Source organism: Acipenser ruthenus, chromosome 35 (genome assembly GCF_902713425.1).
Source record: "Acipenser ruthenus chromosome 35, fAciRut3.2 maternal haplotype, whole genome shotgun sequence".
NCBI classification, from domain to species: domain Eukaryota; kingdom Metazoa; phylum Chordata; class Actinopteri; order Acipenseriformes; family Acipenseridae; genus Acipenser; species Acipenser ruthenus.
The window spans coordinates 10,208,415-10,230,776 of NC_081223.1; the positions used below are offsets into that span (position 1 = coordinate 10,208,415).

General features: G+C 41.8%; 1 protein-coding gene across 2 annotated transcripts; it reads left to right on the top strand.

Annotated features, from left to right (window-relative positions):
* Window positions 1–1,472: 1,472 nt before the first annotated feature.
* On the top strand, window positions 1,473–21,226 carry LOC131696615 (DNA-directed RNA polymerase III subunit RPC7-like). Of its 2 annotated transcripts, XR_009310233.1 has the most exons (9): window positions 1,473–1,671; window positions 4,027–4,180; window positions 4,580–4,709; window positions 5,074–5,142; window positions 6,416–6,472; window positions 7,640–7,713; window positions 9,585–9,704; window positions 10,540–10,810; window positions 17,047–21,226. XR_009310233.1 is itself a non-coding variant. In XM_059007502.1 (8 exons), the coding sequence occupies exons 2-8, from the start codon at window positions 4,061–4,063 to the stop codon at window positions 10,624–10,626; spliced, it is 657 nt and encodes a 218-aa protein (XP_058863485.1). In that variant the 5' UTR covers window positions 1,473–1,671; window positions 4,027–4,060; the 3' UTR covers window positions 10,627–13,270. The 2 variants fall into 2 exon arrangements, 1 of the variants encoding a protein (XP_058863485.1); XM_059007502.1 differs by lacking the exon at window positions 17,047–21,226 and having other exon boundaries at window positions 10,540–13,270.
* The last annotated feature ends 1,136 nt before the right edge of the window (window positions 21,227–22,362 follow it).

Genomic DNA, 22,362 nt, shown 5'->3' on the forward strand with positions numbered 1-22,362 from the left:
ATATATATATATATATATATATATATATATATATATATAACAGATGCATTTTAGCGTGCGGTTCTGAATTTTTATTTAGACAAAAACAGCAACAAGCCAATGCAATCGGACACAAAGGGACCCTATAACAGTTTGGTGAAGACTGGTGCCAAATCAAGGCCGTTATCGTGTTCACCTTGTGGAGCGTGACAGGTGCTATCAGTGCATAAGGGTCCCCATTTTTTCAATGTTTGCCTATTGCTGGGTTTGCAACAAGGCAAGCAAGGCTCAGCTTCCCCCACAGTAGATGCAGCTTCACCTAGTAAAGGATTAAGATTAGTTTAGTAGATATCTAGTCTGACACTAAAACATTAGTCAACTCCGCTAAATGAACCAGGCTCCCCTGGGTGGTCCAAATTAATCAACTGAGAGTAATCACATCTAAATACTGTCAATTTGAACTTGCATGTGAAGTCTGGCATTGCACGTCTGCATTCAGACCCGCCACTGGAATATGCATGAAGGAACACAGTGTATAGGGTGTATTCCTAGTAAAAGTAATTAAGAAATTAATACCGTCAATGTTTGCATTAAAATATTTGATTTGATAAATTGATGTGCTTCAAAAAAAACAAGTGCAACAGAAACAGTTCATTTCGCACATATTTAGCTGTTATTCGACTTTCCAAAATATGCTTGACCTTATCAAGGTACCTTAATGCACATAAAATCAATGGGAACAGTATATTTGCATGAAAAGCAAGCACCCAAAACACTGGCCAGCATGCTCCGGTTTGGAGTATGAGCTCCATGTAAACGCAAGGCAGGGCTGTCTACTGACAGGGAATGTGTCACTTGTAGCATAGCAACCACAGCCTCAGGCTCCTTTTCCTTATGTTGCAGTCAGCACGTTCGACAGCTTTTTCATTAAAATGGATTCTAATGGAAACCCTTTTTTTTTCATGAGTATGCTGATCATAACTGCTCATTCGTTTGGACATTTTAAGGAAAAATTCGGATAACAGGAAGGGGACCGTTATAGAGGTTAGGGGCTGCTCAGGGGCAGTTGATATGGGTTACATTTTGAGTCCCCTGAGTAGTTAAGGGGCTAGTTTGGAAAGTGTAGGTAGTGGAGTAGCCAGTGTTTTCACATGAAAAAAATACAGCCTTAACGATAATATAGCTACTGTATTATATTGTAGCGGAGTGGAGGGAGCACAGTCAGAGTTTCCTGGAGGAAATGTTTTAACAGTAGCGCAGTTCCGCCTTTGGAAGGACAGCGAGTCTTGCAGTGTGTGCTGTATTGAAATGTATTGAAAGTCATCGTGTTGAAGACAGTATCTGGTCTCGATTTTCTAAACCCATACGAAGTCTCCGAAAGGTCTTACAGTAATAATAATAAAAAACTATTCTACCAAACAGATTTTCTGCTGATGTCACTGTTTTGTAAATGGTTCCGCTTCACACTGCATAGCTTCACAAAGTACTGTAGTTAAATGACTGATGCAGTATAATAATTCATGCAAATATTACTTCCCTTGGTTAATATTACTCAGAATTAGAAACGAATTAGAAACAGTTTTTCTCAGCCTGTTGAACCCGGAACAGATTGCGGTAGAACTTTTGTTTCAGGCAGGATGAATAACAACAGAACACCGACACAGTGGTGCCACGTGGTGATACGGAGAAAAGGTAAACAAAATATGAACACAAAAACCTGAACGTTTCTTTGTTACTAAAACAACGCAGACCACTACAGTTTTACTTCTAAATTAATGTAGCAGTGGAGAGTTAATATGATGAGTTTCATACTCTCAAATGAACGGGAGTAATAGTTGGGCAAGGAATGTGTAGGGCTGGTTTCACAGACAGCGAGTATCACTAATCTTGGCCACCTAGTGTTATTTTAGGTAAAGTATCCACGATTTGGGCTGACCAGGGTCTGTGAAACCAGCCGTTTGTCTTCTGTAAAGTGGTTGCTTTCAGTCCAAATGTATCCTTATGTGTTCCGAAAATATGCATGTGAAACAGTGACATTTTGAAGTATTCTACAAACGTTTTGAAACAAAAAGCATCAGTTTCATCTCAGTATTTTGGAATAATGTATTTGATTTCTAATTTAGTTAGGCAGTTTTATCATAATACAATTTAAAATGATACTGTTAGAACATTGAAAATGTGCAGAATTGCTGTCGAATCCTTTCGGCCATCCCTCCACAACTTCAAAAACATCCTTTATACACTCTTATGAAATAAAGTATATAAAATGAAGTAAACTACTGGCCCTGATTGTCTTTGTGTGGATGTACTGAGAAATGAAGCATTTTTTATTTATTAGTTTATTTAGCAGACGCCTTTATCCAAGGCGACTTACAGAGACTAGGGTGTGTGAACTATGCATCAGCTGCAGAGTCACTTACAACTACGTCTCACCTGAAAGACGGAGCACAAGGAGGTGAAGTGACTTGCTCAGGGTCACACAGTGAGTCAGTGGGTGAGGTGGGATTTGAACTGGGGACCTCCTGGTTACAAGCCCCTTTCTTTAACCACTGGACCACACAGCGTCCTTAGGGATATATATATATATATATTTTTTTTTCGATTTACATCTTTTGTAGTCTACAGTACAGTTGCGTTTTTCAAGTTAGCAATAACATTTTATAAGTAACTTGAACTGAAAACAATTAAAAGGGTCTAATTAAGCAAATCATCAGTTCAATTAAGTCTAATTAAGTAATTTAGAGCTCAGCTGGAATGAAAACCAGCAGACACTGTGAGTCCCCCTGCATCAGGGTTGGGAAGCACTGCAATAAACCAACGCATTTCTTTCCAGGATAAGAAACAGATTTCATTTTACACAGTGGGGAACCTTCCTGTAATACACCAGCCGTGTACCCATGGTTACTGCAGCATTACCAGAGAGACAGGCTGTTGGTGCAATTCAGGGGGATTCCCTGGTGCTTTAAAATGCTCTGATAAAGGTGGGCGTAGTTTATCACAGTGGGATATAGCTTGATTAACTAGGAGCTGCTGAATGTATTACACGTTTTTACACTCCTCCTATTATACAAAGGTATTGTGTTGTGTAAATGTAAATGCTTTTTTTTAATGTACCGTACAGTGCTTTGTGATACTTTTGTATTAAAAGCGCTATATAAATAAATACATAAATAAAATCACCCCCTTAATCCACAAAAGTATCACAAAGCACTGTACAGTACATTTAAAAAAAGTATTTACACAACACAATACCTTTGTAAACAGTAGCTATTACACTTTTTTCTCCACTAATAAAATACCAGTACTGTAATAGGAAAACCAGCCACTTAGTTCTTTACAAGTGTGGTACAGCACTCAGCACATGGCTAATTTAAATGTCAAGCTGTTTAACTCACACACACACAAACTCCTTCTAATCAAAGCACACTGCAGAAGGATGCCAGTCCACATTCTGGAGGAGCACACATCCACCAATTTCCCAATAGAATAGGTAATAATCGACAATAATCAGTTATTGATGCATTGACAATACCTTATTATTCAAAGGCATGAAGCAAAACACGTGTAGACTCTTCTCCAAAGCTTTCTTTACAACTAAAAACAGGCCTGTGCCCGTGACATATAGAATACGTGAGGTGTGAGGCTACAGTCTACAGGAATGCCGTTCAAAGTGTAATAAAATAGAGAAGTTTACTGGTTTAAAGGCAACTTTTAGAGCTGCAATTTATATTGCTCGCCATGGCTTTTATTTTACAAGCTACAATCATTGCTCAGTTAGATGCCCTGGTGCACTGTAGGCGCCTCCTTACACTCTCAATGCCCAGCATAGTATTATATTATGCACATGCATGTTTTACTTGTATTTAGAGCGTTTTTAAAGAGTACACGTGTATTTCTTGCTTTTGAAAGTGTCCTGAATGCATTGGTTATTGTCAATGATTATATCTTCCATTAGAAAATGGGTTGGCGATTTCACCTTTAGTGACTTTTCAGACTCTAACCTTGCACAAAAAGTTGGACTTCTCAAGCTGTCAATTCCTTTTGCAGATCTCTGTTATGTTGGCACTCCCCTAGCGGAGCAATGGCTGGGAGAGGAAGAGGCAGAGGCAGGGGTCAGGTGACCTTTAACATGGAGGCTGTAGGGATTGGGAAGGGAGATGTCCTTCCTCCACCCACCCTCCAACCCACCCCACTGTTCCCAGTAAGTGACTCGTTTTTGTTCTGTTTGTGGGTACTTCCATATTAATGGAGTGAGGGTTCATCCACACCAAGTGTCATGCAAGGTGATGGAGTGATAGAGTGAGCAGAGAGAGAGAGAGGAGAACAAGAGGGCATAAATGGAAGCTGAGTACGTTTTTGATGGGAAGGTAGTTTGCACACCACACATCAAACAAAGAGGAACACATTGAGATCATTTTGAAGTAATTTCACACCTGAAAGAAACAGAGAGACAGCCCACGTTAGCAGTTATCCCTGTGATGTCTGATATGGGACGCCTTGTATTTTTACTGTAACAGTCTTGATCGTGGAACACTGCAGCTTTTGATCAGTAGGGTTTGATGTGCAGAGAGTATTAATCACTGTCCTGTGTCCTCTGCAGCCCATGGAGTACAAGCCAGTGCCGCTGCAGCCAGGAGAGGAGGCGGAGTACATGCTGGCACTGAAGCAAGAGCTCCGTGGGGCCATGAGGAGCCTGCCCTACTTTGTCAAACCTGCAGCCCCAAAGAAAGGTATTTCATCAATACAATATAAAGACAGGCCTGGGGCAGAAACATTCAAAGGAATGCTAGCCAAGGTTTAGAAACCCATTTTCTTGCCTCTTATTAGCGCCAGCACTTCACTTGAATCCCTCTTTAATCTTTGTGATAATTGAGGCTGTAAATCTAACAGATTACACTTTAAACCTTTTGTGTAATGAAGAAGGAGCCAGCTGTCTACTTTTGCATGTGTTTCAAATTCATTTTCACATACAGCATTCAGTTACAGCGCATCAAGATAATACTATAAATGAAAGTGTAATACTTTTAAAACCATGTGTTTGCAGTTAAATGTTTATCCATTTAGGATTTCCATGTTTTTTTTTTTTTTTCACAGATGTGGAACGTTATTCCGACAAATACCAGAGTTCAGAACCGACCGACAATACCATTGAATGGAATCCAGGTACGTTTTAATAATTTCGTTTGTAAAGCAAGTGTGGTCACTTTATTAGGAAGTAGGCAATGTTGTTATACATAGAATCTGGAACAGAACCCACTACTCAATAGTACAAAAGTTTGACACACGAGTCTGTTAAGAGCCAGGGGTACACAGTTTTTACAGCGTTTCTGTTATTATTAGACAATTTGATGATACTCCTGTACTGTTCAGTTTCTTTCACAAATACAAGGACAAAGCATAACAACAACTGCAGGGTTGTCCCCAGACCGTTTCATCTGGGTGGGCCGCCTTTAACAATAAGGATTCATCGCACTGCCAGCAGACTAGATCACCTGCACGCGCTGGCTGAAAAAAAAAAAACTTGGAACCACATGACAGCTGTGTTACGTCTTGACACTACATTCAACCAATCAGAGTTGAAGAGGCGGGCGGGGTTTTCCGTTTTTTAAGCTGAGACGTTCAAATGACTGCAAGAAAAAATAAACGATTATTTTCTAAGCAAAAATAGTGACAGTGAATGTGGAAATTACCGAAACCGAAATGGATGATGAAAAAGAAAATGTAGAAAATGAAAAAGAGCAGCCTGATTATAGTCAACGAAGAGCAACTTGTAGAAAGCGAATTGGAAGAACTGCAAGAGGGGCCAGTGCGTAGAAAAACAAAAGGAACATTGTGATAGTAGGTATGATGTTATGTGGGGGAAAAAAAATAGAAATGGCTTTTTTTAGAGCAAGGAATTGGGTGGTATGATGTGCAGAAATACAAAAAGGATCGCAACGGATCAGAGGGTAAATGGAGCAGTGCAGCCTGGGTATGAATTAGGGTGGATTATCATTCATTATTATTATTATAATTCTTTGTCTTATTATATATTTAAGGTAAGGCAGTTTTATTTTTGCATTAAAAGTGCTCCCGCTATAACGCTCTGTCACCCGGCTGTACAGAATTCCTGGGGAGAACCCTGAACACCTTTTCTTGCAACATTAGTTTCTGCTAACATTTTTCATCTTATAATTGCAAACTCTATACTGAATAGGCTTTTACTTGTTTCAGGGTTTTGTATCGGATTGAATTCTTGTAGTTTTGCATTATGTTGTTAAACAGCATTGACTATATTTCTTTAGCTGTTAATTATATGTTACCTTTCCTGCAGTTGGAGCCTCTGGTAAATAAAGGAATTGATTGATTGATTGATTGATTGATTGACCTATAGATTGAATCTGTTCTCTGTTGGTCCTACCTGTTTAAATGAAAGATTTGATTTTCATTGTTTCAGATTGGAGAAGGCTGCCCAGGGAGATGAGAATTCGGGTGAGAAAGCCGCTGAAGGAGAGTAAGTATTGAGGGTATGTAATGGAGCTTCCCCTCGTTAATAATACTGACATCAGCATAAGACACGTTCTTGCCCCTCGATTACAGAGCTTGCTCTTTAATTGAATGGAATCAAATTCACCCTGCCGACCTAAGCCCTCCCTCCCCGGGCGGCGCTCGGCCAATTGTGCGCCGCCCCCTAGGAACCCCCGATCACGGTCGGCAGTGACATAGCCTGGATTCGAACCTGCGATCTCCAGGCTATAGGGCGCATCCAGTGCACTCCAGTATTTTGGGGGGTAGGTGGCATGCACCACTGTGGGGTGCGTTAATCATTATTATTTTTCCATTCATGGTTTGGCGGCCTCGTTTTTTTGGGGGAGGTGGCTCATAGCCATTTCCTAGCTGCAGCACCGGGGTGTATGTAACTGTTCATGTTTTTCCAGCCGGCCTCACACAGGTAGTCTTTGCGCACCCACGGACGAAGCCTCCAGCCAAATCAATTATTCACTCGGGCCCTGAGAGCCCATCACAGTAATCGGGCCCATGGCGGATTCTCTGTGCTGAAATGTCCTTTCAGTAGGCAGGCCAGCCCATTAATAAAGCTCTATATTTTGTTCCCTCAACTTTCCTTAATAGAGAGGGTTCACTGTAGAATTATTGTTAAAACAGTATTTTTCATAGTGGAGTTTTGTAATGATAAATCAATTTGTCACACATTAAATTGAGAAAGAACTGAAAATATATTGCCATAGAAGTAGCCTTTCCTAACTGATTCCTCCTGTGTTTGCAGAGGCTCTTAGTAGATGTGTTAACTGATTCCTCCTGTGTTTGCAGAGGCTCTTAGTAGGTGTGCTAACTGATTCCTCCTGTGTTTGCAGAGGCTCTTAGTAGGTGTGCTAACTGATTCCTCCTGTGTTTGCAGAGGCTCTTAGTAGGTGTGTTAACTGATTCCTCCTGTGTTTGCAGAGGCTCTTAGTAGATGTGTTAACTGATTCCTCCTGTGTTTGCAGAGGCTCTTAGTAGGTGTGCTAACTGATTCCTCCTGTGTTTGCAGAGGCTCTTAGTAGGTGTGCTAACTGATTCCTCCTGTGTTTGCAGAGGCTCTTAGTAGGTGTGCTAACTGATTCCTCCTGTGTTTGCAGAGGCTCTTAGTAGGTGTGCTAACTGATTCCTCCTGTGTTCGCAGAGGCTCTTGTAGGTGTCCCCAAACGCAAGCAGCAGACTCGTGTAGACAAGGAGGAGATCATCCGCAAATTGGAGGTGAGATCCCTTCTGCTTCTTTGCAGAAAGCTGGAAACAATAGGATACCGTTAATACAAGTCCAGCAGACAAATGTACCTTAACCCGTTGCAGTCCATTTATTAAGTGCGCGTCAGGTCCAATTTATTTTCACACGCACAGTTAATTTTAGACGCGCTGTTTAAAAGTATTTTTTTCCACAGTCAAACAGGTTTAAAAGGCCTTGCATATCAACAAAGCACTCACTAGGCATCTCCAGCCCCGCCCCACCCTTTCGTTCGCTATCGCTTTCACATATGCTAAGAAATAAATAATAATAATAATAATAGTCGTACATACCGATCAATCATCTCCTGATCACTCATTTTATCACCAAACTCCTCAATAATGCGATCCAAGTCATTATTTTATTACTATAACATCTCAAAAAAGCTCTGCAAAAAATATATATATATTTTTTTTCGGCTTGTCTCGGCTCCTGTCGCTCCCACTCGGCCATTGAATGGTTTTCTCGGCTTTTTCCGGAGAAAAAACTACTAGAGACCCGTTTTTTGCGTCTTTTTGATGATGTCGGACAGGGTCCGACAATGGACCGGATAGGAATAATTGCAATGTCAGACCAGGTCCGACAATGGACCGCAAAGGGTTAATATTTATACCACAAGAGTGGGTCTGTTTTTGTTAGCCTACTTGATTGGGATAACATGAGTGGATAACTTGCTTACCGGGACTAGTTTTGAATGTGTCTTTGTTTATATTCCAATCCGTGGAATTTGCTGCTGAAATTCAGGACGGAGATGAATTTCAGGCTGAAACAGTACAAAAGTAGACATCACGTGTTTTTTTTTTTTTTTTTAAATCCCTGTCATTGTAGTTTCTTCTCAATAAACAAAGTGACAAAAAAAACACATTTTCATAAAGTTATAGCAGCATTACTGAGGTCTACTTACCTAAGTTAAAACTGCAAGTGGAAAAGGGGGCTTTGTACCAAGGGGGAAAAAAAGGGTTTTCGTTTATTACTGTCCTCATGACAGACATTCAGGTTCACAGCAAAACAAAACGTTGATTGTGATACGTAACATTTACCTTGAAAGTTGGGCCAATGTTTGGAAAGCGTGAAGCATTTTCAAGTGACGTACCTTCATCTGTATCCCCCGATTCTGATTCGCTTGCCAAATCTGAAGCAGCACGTCGTTGATCCTGTTTTTTATTTTAATCCCACACATCACTTGCCATTTTAGAAACTGTTGCGCATAGCAAGGTGCAAGGCTAAACGCGTTGTGATCCGTATTTTTAATATCTATCACGGTGGACACAGACGTAGATTTTTGCTTTCGAATTCATGTGCAGCAATGTTTGTTCGAAAATTCAGATAGTTTCTCTGCAGTAAAGAAATTAATATCACTCCATACTGCTGTTTTCATGTGGCACTACTAAGTAATTGATCAACCAATGAGCAATGACACAAAACGGGAGATTTGTGAGGCATGCCAAAATGAAATCTGATCAGAATGAAAGCTCGGCCAATCAACGTGCAGTGATTATACTGATGTCAGTGCTGGCCAATAGCAGCTAACAGAAACAGAAGCAGTATGAGGAATCGGACTCAAGCAGCATGAACTGCACTGAATGAAGGCTGGATAGTGACGCTGATTAAGGGTGATTGAGAGGAAAATCAAGCTGGCGGACGCATTTGAGAAACGTTGCCTTAGCGGCTGATGGGTTAATGATGCTAATGTCAGTATTATTAACTCATCAGATGTTGAAACTCCCTGCTCCAAGGCGGACGTGCACCTTTCCATTAAATTCAATGCTCTGAGATGCCAATTGTCCTCTTAACACGTATCTCTCTTTTGCTGTCTTTATTCCTTTCTTTTCTTGGTTGGACTCAGACACTAGAGAAGAAGGAGGAGGAGGTAAGCTCAGAGGAAGAGGAGGAGGAGAAGAAGAAGAAACAGGAGGAAGAAGAGCAGGAGAACGAGGAGGAATACGACGAGGAGGAGTTTGAGGAGGTGAGGGCCCAGGGGAATAACTTCTGCCGCTCAGCCCGGGGAGAAGCCCTGTTTATACAGGCTTTCTCTTTTAAAACCACTTTTCTTTTTTCAAAGGTTTGTTATTCCTGTGGTTTTCCACCAGTATATCAAAGGTTACTCTGAATTGAACAGCGCCGTTCACAAGGGTTACTCTGAATTGCCTGTCGTCTCTCAGGCATCGATTCTGCGAGTCAGCACAGGCTGTGCGATAGCGGCAGCCTAGTATATGAAAGACTTCTTTTTTTTAAACTCTTAGAATAAAATCATATTTTTTCAATAATGTACAGCTGGAGGAAACAAGCAGGCTACTGTAAAGAGTGCAGTAATCAAATACAGTGCTGGAAACATATGTGTTATACACACATAGACACCTGTTCTAAGATAGGAAATTGAGTGCATATAGGTCCAGAAAATAATCTATAGGGCTAAATCAATCATTTTTTCTACATGCTTCCCAGCTCCCCTGAAACTCTCAGCACTGTATACTGCAGAAACGCATGCCCTAACACCCATCATCAAAACCAGCACAGGTTTAGCATTCTTTGCTAGGCCAGGGTATGGTAAATACTAAACACACCTTAGCATGTTTTACATTTAAATCACAGTCAAGATTGTGGATGCTATTAATTTATGATATTGATATTCCAATAACAGATCTGCCGATTTTGTGTGGTGCTAACGTCAGATCTTCAAATCTATCCTCACTATTACCTTAAACAAATCTCTCAACAGTGCTAATATTTAAATAATAAGGTAACCAAGCAAAGAGGCCTTTGGAGACGTCGGATAGGTTAATCTCTTTCTTTGTCTCCAGGAGACTGATTACATCATGTCCTACTTCGATAACGGGGAGGAGTTTGGAGGAGACAGTGATGATAACATGGATGAGGCCATTTACTGAGGCCCCATCCCTGCAGGAGTGCTGCTGCTCTGCAGATCGAAAGCACAAACGTTACCCCTGCTTTGCGGCGCTGCACATGTCCACAGCAGAGCTCCAAGGACACAGGGGTGTTATGGACCAAAGAACTCTGAGGACAGCCTGGTTTTTGCAGACTGATGGCAGCTGCACGATGTTGGAAAGTGAGGTATGTTCCAGTGCCTCGTATGTAATGTGTTCCGTATCTCAGCATATTCCTGATAGTTTTGATATTATTTTTTTATTCGCACATCATAGTTAAATAAATTCGGGAGATGATTCCGACAATATGTTTGAACACAGCAAAGGCAATTCAATGCATTTCTTGTAAACTCTGAAGGGTGTTCTGTCTTTGTCATGCTTTTTCTACAGTTCTAAAAATGTTAACTGGATATTGTAACTAGATATTGTAACTAGGTATTATAACTAGGTATTTTAACTAGATATTGTAACTAGGTATTGTCACTGTCACTGTTATCTGCTCCGTTATTGAATCGTATTTTGTCATATACTTGTACTTGCTAAACCGAAGTCATTGTATTTTATCTTGCTCTTAATTGTATTAATACTCGTACTGTGATTCTTGAAATGTATTTTTGTTTACGACTGTAAGTCGCCCTGGATAAGGGCGTCTGCCAAGAAATAAATAATAATAATAATAATATTGTAACTAGGTATGAAGTGGACGCTTTCCTTCAATGAGGTTGTGTTGCCTTCCACAGAACCTCATCCTAATTGAGGCCACATTCTGTTTGCAATGCAATGTTTCTTTCAAGGCCGTCAGTCCTGGTGTTTGTGTGCCTGAGGGCTCTCCTGGTAGAGGCACAGCTGACTCATACTGTCCGGTTGTATTGGTGCTGCCTCTCAAGCGACACCCGCAGGGCTGTGTCCTCCAGAACTGGTAGATCACTGACATCCACTCTCAAGCTCCTGGGTGTAAAGAGACAATTAGCAATTGGAGCTGAGGGAGCATAAACAAACCTTCAGGGGTAAAATAATTGGGGGATTCCAAAAATAAAATCACATGTGGGGTAGCACACCGAACAGCAGCACCCATTGCTCTTGTTTGAAAATGCCATGGGGTCCACAGGATACCCCTCCAATGCATGTGCTGGAGCTTTGGCATGATGTTTGTGATACAGAGCCATCAATTATTATTTATTTCTTGGCAGACGCCCTTATCCAGGGCGACTTACAATTAATACAAGATATCACATTATTTTTACATACAATTACCCATTTATACAGTTGGGTTTTTACTGGAGCAATCTAGGTAAAGTACCTTGCTCAAGGGTACAGCAGCAGTGTCCACCACCTGGGATTGAACCCATGACCCTCCAGTCAAGAGTCCAGAGCCCTAACCACTACTCCACACACACTGCAGCACCTGGGTTCACTGTGGGCACGCCTCCTATATGCCCTATAATGCCATTCCACGAGCACTTGTTAAGTGGAACACAAATACCTCAGTCTTTTAACAGTGGCTCCTAACAGTATCTAATTGCTTGCAGAATACAAATGCATTTTTTCAGTTCCTAATTTTCAATACTAAACGTTGCTGGTTTTGCTGTGTGAGGTAATGTCACATGACAACGGGACCCCGTCAGGCTTAACAAATCCGGTTCATCTGTGCTCTGTGTTTCTTTATACAGGGTTTTAGGGGTGTAACGGTACGATGCGTGCCACGATATGCAGGCTGCGATACGATATGCATCCCGATACATGTGGTGGTCCTGATTGGCTCCTTGTGTGATGCATCACAAGATCAAATGGTCATTTAATGATGGATCATTTTGTTAAAAGAATGAGATAGAGAGACCAACCATGCCAGCTATGAAACACACTTATTTTTCACTCAAGACCCGCTCGGTGATCTCCAATGAGCTGTGCTGTGCTTTTGGTCTTGTATCACAATGCAAACGATGCATACCTCGAATACGATATATCACGTAAAGAAAGCATCGCGATTCATCGATACACCGTAAAACATTATACCCCTGCTGGGCTTTTAGTCTGTAGACCGTGTAAAAAGAGCTTGACCATTTCCTTCTGCTTCTGCCCAAAACTGCTGTTCTGGAGTTTTGATGTGTTGAAGCATCCTGAAAACTGCCCAGAATCACAGCACAGGTGGAAATCACTGTGCACGCTGCACCTGTGTTGCAACAAACCACAGGACACTGCACCTATACAGTGTATATTTAAAGAATATACACCGTTTTCATTTTTGTTTTATCTGTGCTACCTGTGTACTTGCTTATCAGAAGTGTCTTCATTGTAAATGTTTGGAAACTAAGATAAAAAAGAACAGAAAGGGATTTTTCAATATGATGAATCGCCATTAGAGGGGGCTGCAGTGTAATAATTCGTGTTCTTACGTGGTCTTGTCTGTAAATACAGTATTTTAATATTTGTTACATCTGTGCTCCAAGAGCTGCTGGAGCTGCTCGCTACTATTAAACACACCAAACAGCTGTATGTAAAATGGGAATTTAAAAAATGGTTTTAAAATTTACAGTAATGTGTCATTTTTAGTATTTTGTAAAGCATAACATTGTGTGACTTACCAGTTACCGTCTGTTTTTCAAGGTAGAGTGTTTTTTTGAAGAATAAACAAAAGATACTGAATGACCCCCCTGGTCTGCTGTGAATACTTGCAGTCTCTTTGTCATGACTTTTCTGACCAGTACCAACTCTAGGGTCCAGGTGGGGTGGGTCAGATTTCTCCTCCCAAGCTTTAAAATACCTGGCTGATGCTTGGTTTGTTATTGGGTCAATTATGCAATGATACAAAATCACACCACTGTCTCTATTCCTATAATACAATTCATATAATTCCTGTAATAAAATTGGTTTTGTCAGGCCACTTAACTAGCACCTGATTGCAAAATGTGCAAAATGTCTAAGACTTTATATATACTTTGTATATATATATATATATTATACTTTAGTCATATCTTACTAATAGACAGAATTTAATTTCCTTTGGGAGATTCAGCATCAGGATTATCTACAATTACTTGTGGTGTTCCCCAGGGTTCTTTATACATGCTACCACGGGGGGGAGATGTTGGTGTATATTTTCACAGCTGTGCTGATGACGCACAGCTTTACATTTCTGTGAAACCTGGAGATACCTCTGCGGTCTCTGATTTAAGTGCCTGAATGATGTTCATGTTTTAATACATTTTATTGTAATTTTTGTTTGTGTTGCCTTGTAAAGCTCTTTGAGACGCTGTTGTATATAAGTAAATAAACTTTAAACTTTAATGAGACATTTGTGTGGTGTTAAATGAATTTTACAGAGGGCAGAGCTGCTTGGAGCAGAGAGCTGTTTAGTTCAGTAGATGAGGCAGAGCTGCTTGGAGCAGAGAGCTGTTTAGTTCAGTACAGAGGGCAGAGCTGCTTGGAGCAGAGAGCTGTTTAGTTCAGTAGACGAGGCAGAGCTGCTTGGAGCAGAGAGCTGTTTAGTTCAGTACAGAGGGCAGAGCTGCTTGGAGCAGAGAGCTGTTTAGTTCAGTACAGAGGGCAGAGCTGCTTGGAGCAGAGAGCTGTTTAGTTCAGTAGACGTGGCAGAACTGCTTGGAGCAGAGAGCTGTTTAGTTCAGTAGACGAGGCAGAGCTGCTTGGAGCAGAGAGCTGTTTAGTTCAGTACAGAGGGCAGAGCTGCTTGGAGCAGAGAGCTGTTTAGTTCAGTACAGAGGGCAGAGCTGCTTGGAGCAGAGAGCTGTTTAGTTCAGTAGACTGGGCAGAGCTGCTTGGAGCAGAGAGCTGTTTAGTTCAGTACAGAGGGCAGAGCTGCTTGGAGCAGAGAGCTGTTTAGTTCAGTACAGAGGGCAGAGCTGCTTGGAGCAGAGAGCTGTTTAGTTCAGTAGATGAGGCAGAGCTGCTTGGAGCAGAGAGCTGTTTAGTTCAGTACAGAGGGCAGAGCTGCTTGGAGCAGAGAGCTGTTTAGTTCAGTACAGAAGGCAGAGCTGCTTGGAGCAGAGAGCTGTTTAGTTCAGTAGAGAGGGCAGAGCTGCTTGGAGCAGAGAGCTGTTTAGTTCAGTAGACGAGGCAGAGCTGCTTGGAGCAGAGAGCTGTTTAGTTAGGTAGAGAGGGCAGAGCTGCTTGGAGCAGAGAGCTGTTTAGTTCAGTAGACGAGGCAGAGCTGCTTGGAGCAGAGAGCTGTTTAGTTCAGTAGACGAGGCAGAGCTGCTTGGAGCAGAGAGCTGTTTAGTTCAGTACAGAAGGCAGAGCTGCTTGGAGCAGAGAGCTGTTTAGTTCAGTACAGAAGGCAGAGCTGCTTGGAGCAGAGAGCTGTTTAGTTCAGTAGAGAGGGCAGAGCTGCTTGGAGCAGAGAGCTGTTTAGTTCAGTAGACGAGGCAGAGCTGCTTGGAGCAGAGAGCTGTTTAGTTAGGTAGAGAGGGCAGAGCTGCTTGGAGCAGAGAGCTGTTTAGTTCAGTAGAGAGGGCAGAGCTGCTTGGAGCAGAGAGCTGTTTAGTTCAGTAGAGAGGGCAGAGCTGCTTGGAGCAGAGAGCTGTTTAGTTCAGTAGACGAGGCAGAGCTGCTTGGAGCAGAGAGCTGTTTAGTTAGGTAGAGAGGGCAGAGCTGCTTGGAGCAGAGAGCTGTTTAGTTCAGTAGATGAGGCAGAGCTGCTTGGAGCAGAGAGCTGTTTAGTTCAGTAGATGAGGCAGAGCTGCTTGGAGCAGAGAGCTGTTTAGTTCAGTACAGAGGGCAGAGCTGCTTGGAGCAGAGAGCTGTTTAGTTCAGTACTGAGGGCAGAGCTGCTTGGAGCAGAGAGCTGTTTAGTTCAGTACAGAGGGCAGAGCTGCTTGGAGCAGAGAGCTGTTTAGTTCAGTAGTTCAGCTGCTTGGAATGTTTGGTTGGCAGCAGGATGTGAAAGAAGAATTCCACGAAATTATTCTACAATGATTGATGGCGTAATTTGATCCTGAGCTTCAAGCAGTGTGTTATTCAAGTGCTGCTAAAGAATATGCGTGCCAAGACTGCGTTAAGTGAAACTGCTGCAAGTTCAGCACAAACTAACTCTCAGGCAGCCTGCCAGTGAAACTGTTATTGAGGACTGAGCGAGACCGCAGAATCGTGTGTGCTTATTCAAGGAATCTGCGATGAGGAGCTAGAACAAAATGGAGTATGTGAAAAACAACAGAATGTGCATTAAAATGGAACAAAATCATTTGAGTGTACATAAGAATGTAAGAAAATGTACGAATGAGGGGAGGCCATTCGGCTTATCTAAACTCGTCTGGTTCCTAGTAAGAACATAAGAAGAACATAAGAACGTTTACAAACGAGAGGAGGCCATTCAGCCCATCTTGCTTGTTTGGTTGTTAGTAGCTTATTGATCCCAGAATCTCATCAAGCAGCTTCTTGAAGGATCCCAGGGTATCAGCTTCAACAACATTACTGGGGAGTTGGTTCCACACCCTCACGACTCTCTGTGTAAAAAAGTGCCTCCTATTTTGTGTTCTGAATGCCCCTTTATCTAATCTCCATTTGTGACCCCCGGTCCTTGTTTCTTTTTTCAGGTCAAAAAAGTCCCCTGGGTCGACATTGTCTATAACTTTTAGGATTTTGAATGTTTGAATCAGATCGCCGCGTAGTCTTCTTTGTTCAAGACTGAACAGATTCAATTCTTTTAGATTCTTTGGACTCTCTTCAGGGCCACAATGTCCCTTTGGATGCTGTGGTGTCTTGAATTAGACCCAGTACTCCCAGTGCCGTCTCACCAGTGCATTATGCAACCTCATCATAACCTCCTTGGATTTGTGCTCTACACTTTGATTGCTTCCCCGCACTGTGTGGTTGACGACAGCGACAAGTCGATTACAACACCAAGCTCTTTCTCTTGGGGAACCTGTTCTCACATAGCTAGCTACCCAGGAACACATACTGCTCTACGAAAACTCTTCCATGTGGCATCATTTGCTTTGTAATAATACAGTAGTCAAAGCCTATACAGTGCTCACCCGTTATAACGTGCCTCGTTATAGTGCGGAATCAGTTATAACATGTTAGGGTCGTGTCTCCCATTTCCTCCATAATGCCATTACAGTAGCCCTTTTATACCTGTTATAAGGTGGAACACAAATAGCACGGTCTTGTAACTATGGCTCCCCACTATAGCGTTATAAAGGGTGAACGCTGAATTGTATTACTGTGTGTAATGATATGCACATGCATGTTATCAGTGGTATTTTGGGAGGAGTCTACATATTTTGCTTTTGAGTATTGTGTTCTCAATGCATTGATTGCTGTTGCTTGCATGTTTGCTGTACAAAAACTTTAAACCCAAGCGTACTCTCATAGGCACCCAGTATTGTTTGTTTTTTCTCCCCAGAGTGGTATTTATTAGAATATCACTGTACACTGAAATCCTTTTTCTTTGTATTTTTTTCAATTTAGGTGAAATTAGGTAGAATGGCACAGGTGAGACACAGACCTTCCCCTCACAGCTCTTCAAGCAAGCACTCCTCAGCTCTGACTTGAACAGCCCTGCCTGCCACCCAGGCCTGGGCTTTCTGAAGCAGTGACAACTGTGCTATGCTTTGTGGGCTTTTGCTATGCGGATTACCCTGATGTGCACTGGGGCTGTGAACTATCAAACTTAATCAGGATTCAAAGCCAAGCCTGCACAGTTGAAACTCTAATGAGTGAGCGCACAGCGTCTCCTACAGTAGATATAATGCGGTGCTCGGATGCTTATTGGTAAATGCTTTTTTAAAAATGTTCTTCAGTCTTCTGTTGACAGGTTTGCAATGTTTGATCTATTGTAGCTCTGTGTGTTTTCCACAAACCCAGGACTGACATGTGATTCCACTAGTTCTGCAGGATATTCTATAGATTGCTTGCACAGTTTTTATTACCTCGTCAAATAGTTGGTAACTTGACACCAGCCGCTGTGCTGTGCCGAAGGCGTTCTTCACACGCTGAATTTCAAAACACCATTGTACCTGCACGGTACATCATTTCACAGGTGCAACAGAGAAGGAGAAGTGAGTAATGGGCAGCAGTGTGGAGTAGTGGTTAGGGCTCTGGACTCTTGACCGGAGGGTAGTGGGTTCAATCCCTAGGGGGGACACCGCTGCTGTACCCTTGAGCAAGGTACTTTACCTAGATTGCTCCAGTAAAAACCCAACTGTATAAATGGGTAATTGTATGAAAAACTTTGCTTGGTGTGACTTTTTTCTACATTGCTCCCTTATTCTCCAATAAAAATAAAGAACTGAAAGCATGGTGACAAATGGCAAAAACAAAACTGGTAAATTGCACAGTATAAACATGGATGCAGGCTTTTGGTGCAGTTGCAGTTTTTTTTTTTATTCAACCCTTTTTTTTCTGAAGGGAATATGTTCAGCTTACTGAGGGTTTAATAGTTATGGATGATTAAAAAAACAAACCCAGAAACAGCTGTGAAGGGACTTCCCTTCCCCCAGCAACTGCTCGGGGGCCTGTCCTGTCACTCACACTTGTTTTTCTCTCCAGTCCACAGAAGCGATCTGCAGTACGTGCTGAAAGCTATGCAGGGGTGGGGCTTGTATAGCAAGGGAGCAGGTTGTCTCCACCCTCCAAACCGTGCTAGTCTCTCCTGTTGTCTGCTGTTTCACTTCTCAAGTTGGGTCTGGCTCATTGCCAGACTTTCATATACATCAGTACAAAGTGTCCCAGGACGCTTCCTAGTGTTTACCTTCCGGCGTTGTCCAAATCGCAGCAATGTTTTTTCAGCATTTTCAGTAATGTTAAAGCTGACAGTAATGTTGTTGAAGCTGACAGTAATGTTGTTGAAACTGACACCCTGGGATCCTTCAAGAAGCTGCTTGATGAGATTCTGGGATCAATAAGCTACTAACAACCAAACGAGCAAGATGGGCTGAATGGCCTCCTCTCGTTTGTAAACTTTCTTATGTTCTTATGTTATTATTATTATTATTATTAGTTTATTTAGCAGACGCCTTTATCCAAGGCGACTTACAGAGACTAGGGTGTGTGAACTATGCATCAGCTGCAGAGTCACTTACAACTACGTCTCACCTGAAAGACGGAGCACAAGGAGGTTAAGTGACTTGCTCAGGGTCACACAATGAGTCAGTGGCTGAGGTGGGATTTGAACAGGGGGCCTCCTGGTTACAAGCGCTTTTCTTTAACCACTGGACCACACAGCCTCCTGTTCTTATATTCCCAGTTGTTTCGATATTTGTTTTTTCACACATCAAAGGTAACCTAGGGAATTTTTTTCTGTCAGCTTTTTACTTGGGAACACTTGCCAGGAGAAAGAGAATTTCTCTTCTTAACATCGCAGTGTATCCAGATCACGCTTCCTCCTGGTGAGTGGTGTGTTGAGGCATGCTTATTGGAGGGAGAGTGATCTGGGTACACTGCAATCCTTACAAGGCATTGTGACGGGGGACTGCCCCGTCTTTATGAACGTGGTTGGGACTGGCAGGGAGGGGGTTAAATTCCTCCCTGCCAGGAAAACATGTGAGAATGTGGCTGGAGCCCTAATTGAATAATCAGCAATTATTGATTAATTGGGCTCCAGCCACAGGGCATAAAAGCCAGGGGAGAAGCCCTGGCTAGAGAGAGAGTTCTAGAGGAGAAGAAGCAACAACAACTGTGTTTGTCTGTGTGTGTCTGTGTGTGCTGTTTTTGTAAGTTTTTTGAATCCAGTGAAGGCAACGCCCAGCCTGGAAGGCTTATTTTGTAAGTTTTGTTTTGTGTGCTTATTGTCTATTAGTTTTGTTTAGAAACCTTTTTGTTTGGCCCTTGTGCCTGTTTATTTTGTATTTTTGTGAATTAAAAACTTTATTTTTGAACTTTCAAACTGTCTCTGAGCCTCACCCTCTGCCAATCCTGCCACAGGCATATATTTTTCTTCTGGTGAACGCTTCCTAGTGAATGTTGATTTATGATCCATGATCATGTAAAATGTTTAACATATAAGGAAAGTAATACTTTTCTGTACAGTGGAGTGTGTTTATTTATTTAGACGTGTTTTATGCATTGGTCTTCTATGCGTGATATCTTTTTGATGCAGCCATTTATAAATTCTGTTGTATGAACCAATATGAAAGCATGTCATTTTTGCTACTGAATGTATTTCAAGCAGTTGTAATTCCAATGGCCATGCACGCAGAAGGGTAGTCACAATGGTAGAATGGTACAGTGGTAACATGTTCTGCTTGGGTTCTGTGTAATGTTATTCTAAGGGGATATGAATGGGATAGTGCACCAGGTTACAGTATCGGTTTTGAAACACAGGGTTAACTGCGCTTCACTTGGGATGGATCTGCTAATATAACACATCAGCAGCAGCTATTCAGGGAAGAACTCTGTGGAGCCTTGTTATGGCTTCTGTTTGACTTGTAGGGCTTTCTGTGTTACCAGGAAAGGGTAGCTCCTTAATTATATAGACAGGATTACATTACATCAAGCAAGCGTTGTGCCAAGGAGAGGGTAGCTACTTCATTTTATACAGACAGGATTACATTACACCCAGCTTGTGCTGTGCCAAGCCCGCATTCAGCAAACGCTGTACATTTCTCACCAATAGGGTAAGATATTGCAGTCTCACAGACTTGCAGCTACTTATACAAAGCCATACTGTCGAACCCTTTTAATATCACTTCAGAGAGACTGAGCATTAATTGCGACAAGAAGAGGAGTTGACTTTATCAGGTGTACCAGATGTTTTCAAATGAAAATACATGTTTGCTAAACCATGTGTTTCTTTCAGAACTGCACATTTGAGAACTATAATGAATGGATGTGCATGGCAGAGAAAATATTTTGAAAGCTTCAGTTACTTTAATGCTTATAATCTTATGCTTCTTTTAGGAAGTGATGGTAAGTGACTCCTGTTATATTCAGGCCAGGAGATTTCGATGTGGTTTGGGACTCATTTGACTGCTAATAAGAAGCTTGACATTGTTTTGCCTCTCCAAGCAGGTTCAGACTGCAACATTCAGGACTGTCAAATTCAGGAACCGTCCCAAGAGTGAGTAATGGTATAGAATAGGATAATTACAAAACCTCTCAGTACTGTCGTCTGTGCGATTGCATAAGGCAGCCGTCATGCAGTGTTTTTTTATTGCAATAAAACCTGTTTAATCTGGCATTGCTTGGGACCGGAAAATTGTGTTGGATTATACAGTGCGGTGGATTACAGAGCTGCTGTAAAATCTAATACTGTACCTTAAAAAAAAACAGTTTGAACAGTTTTAAAAAAACAATTGCAGTATATACAGTACAAGTAGTTCAAGGATTGTTTCAATTTTACTTTCTCCATCATGTAATTTATTTTATTGTAGATGTACAAATACAGCAGGTCAGATATATTATTAACAACATACTTATTTATTAATTTAGAATAGAAAAAATCACAGGATTTACAAATCCTGCTGGATTCCAGAATGGGCAGGTTCTGGATTATAGAGGGTGTCACAGCATGCATTTCAATAGGGATTTGGACGGCACCCAAAATATGATACCAGATTATACAGAATGATAATGTTTGCTTTCAAAACTGCACTTTTAAGACCTCTATAACGAACGGAAATGTACGGCAGTAAAGATTTTTGGAATTATTTTATTAGCTCCAATCCTTCTGTCAGGACTGCTTTCCTAGTATAAACATAAGAAAGTTTACAAACGAGAGGAGGCCATTCGGCCCATCTTGCTCGTTTGGTTGTTAGTAGCTTATTGATCCCAGAATCTCATCAAGCAGCTTCTTGAAGGATCCCAGGGTGTCAGCTTCAACAACATTACTGGGGAGTTGGTTCCAGACTCGCATAATTCTCTGTAAAAAAAGTGCCTCCTATTTTCTGTTCTGAATGCCCCTTTATCTAATCTGCATTTGTGAGCGACACTCGAAATAGTCCCTGTTATAGAGGAAGCCAGGGCACCCCCAGGAGTTCGGGCCTGGACAGCACAGCAGAGCAGAATGGGATTTTAGAGGATACTGCAAACTCAAACACCTTCATGTCCAGATTACAGGTGAACCGGGTTTTATTAACCTGATTCTCACCTAATACCCAGTTCAAGACTGCCTCCAGAGTAGGTCTTGAACACAGTTTTATAAACTGTTGCAAACCTCAGCTGTCTGCTGCAGTCACACGCATGCGTCGGAGAAGCTGGTGTTACATTGTCCCAGTTACAGAGACCGCTAGAGCGAATGGATCTGCGTGGCGGATAAGATGTATGGAATTATTTCATTAGCTACGATCATCTGAAGTGTGACACTGCCACACATTACTGGATCCCTAGATCTCCGAAGGTCACAGAATTGGGTGACTGGAGCCAAGTCCAGCTCTGTGGGGCTGTGCTATTGGATTCCACTTCCTGGCAGCTGTCATGCAGGGACTGAATACATTTTTGGTGAGTAATCATGGGCTTATCATGTTTCTCACTGCATTGTTCTTTCAGTTTCATAAACAGAGCTGTCCTATACCTATCACTAAAAGTCAAAAATGTGATAGAACCTTGAAAATTCACACTGAAAAAATAAGCTTAACCATCCGTGTTTGAGAAAGGTCCCATCATCATTGCTGATTTCACCACCCAATTCCCAGCACTACTATTAGTCAAAAAACAATCATTTTTCTATAGAAAGAAGTAGAGCAAAATTTGCTATTCATGCTACAGGTCAATAAGGGTTTGCTGTGGACCTTTGTACAGCCCCAGTTGGTCATTATTACCTGTCCATTTCAGAGGGCTTCCCTGTTT

Coding starts and splice junctions, on each gene's coding strand:
- LOC131696615 (XM_059007502.1), top strand. CDS start 4,061: ATGGCTGGGAGAGGAAGAGGCAGAGGCAGGGGTCAGGTGACCTTTAAC. Junction 4,181..4,579: donor AACCCACCCCACTGTTCCCA/GTAAGTGACTCG, acceptor TGTCCTCTGCAG/CCCATGGAGTACAAGCCAGT. Junction 7,714..9,584: donor AGATCATCCGCAAATTGGAG/GTGAGATCCCTT, acceptor GGTTGGACTCAG/ACACTAGAGAAGAAGGAGGA.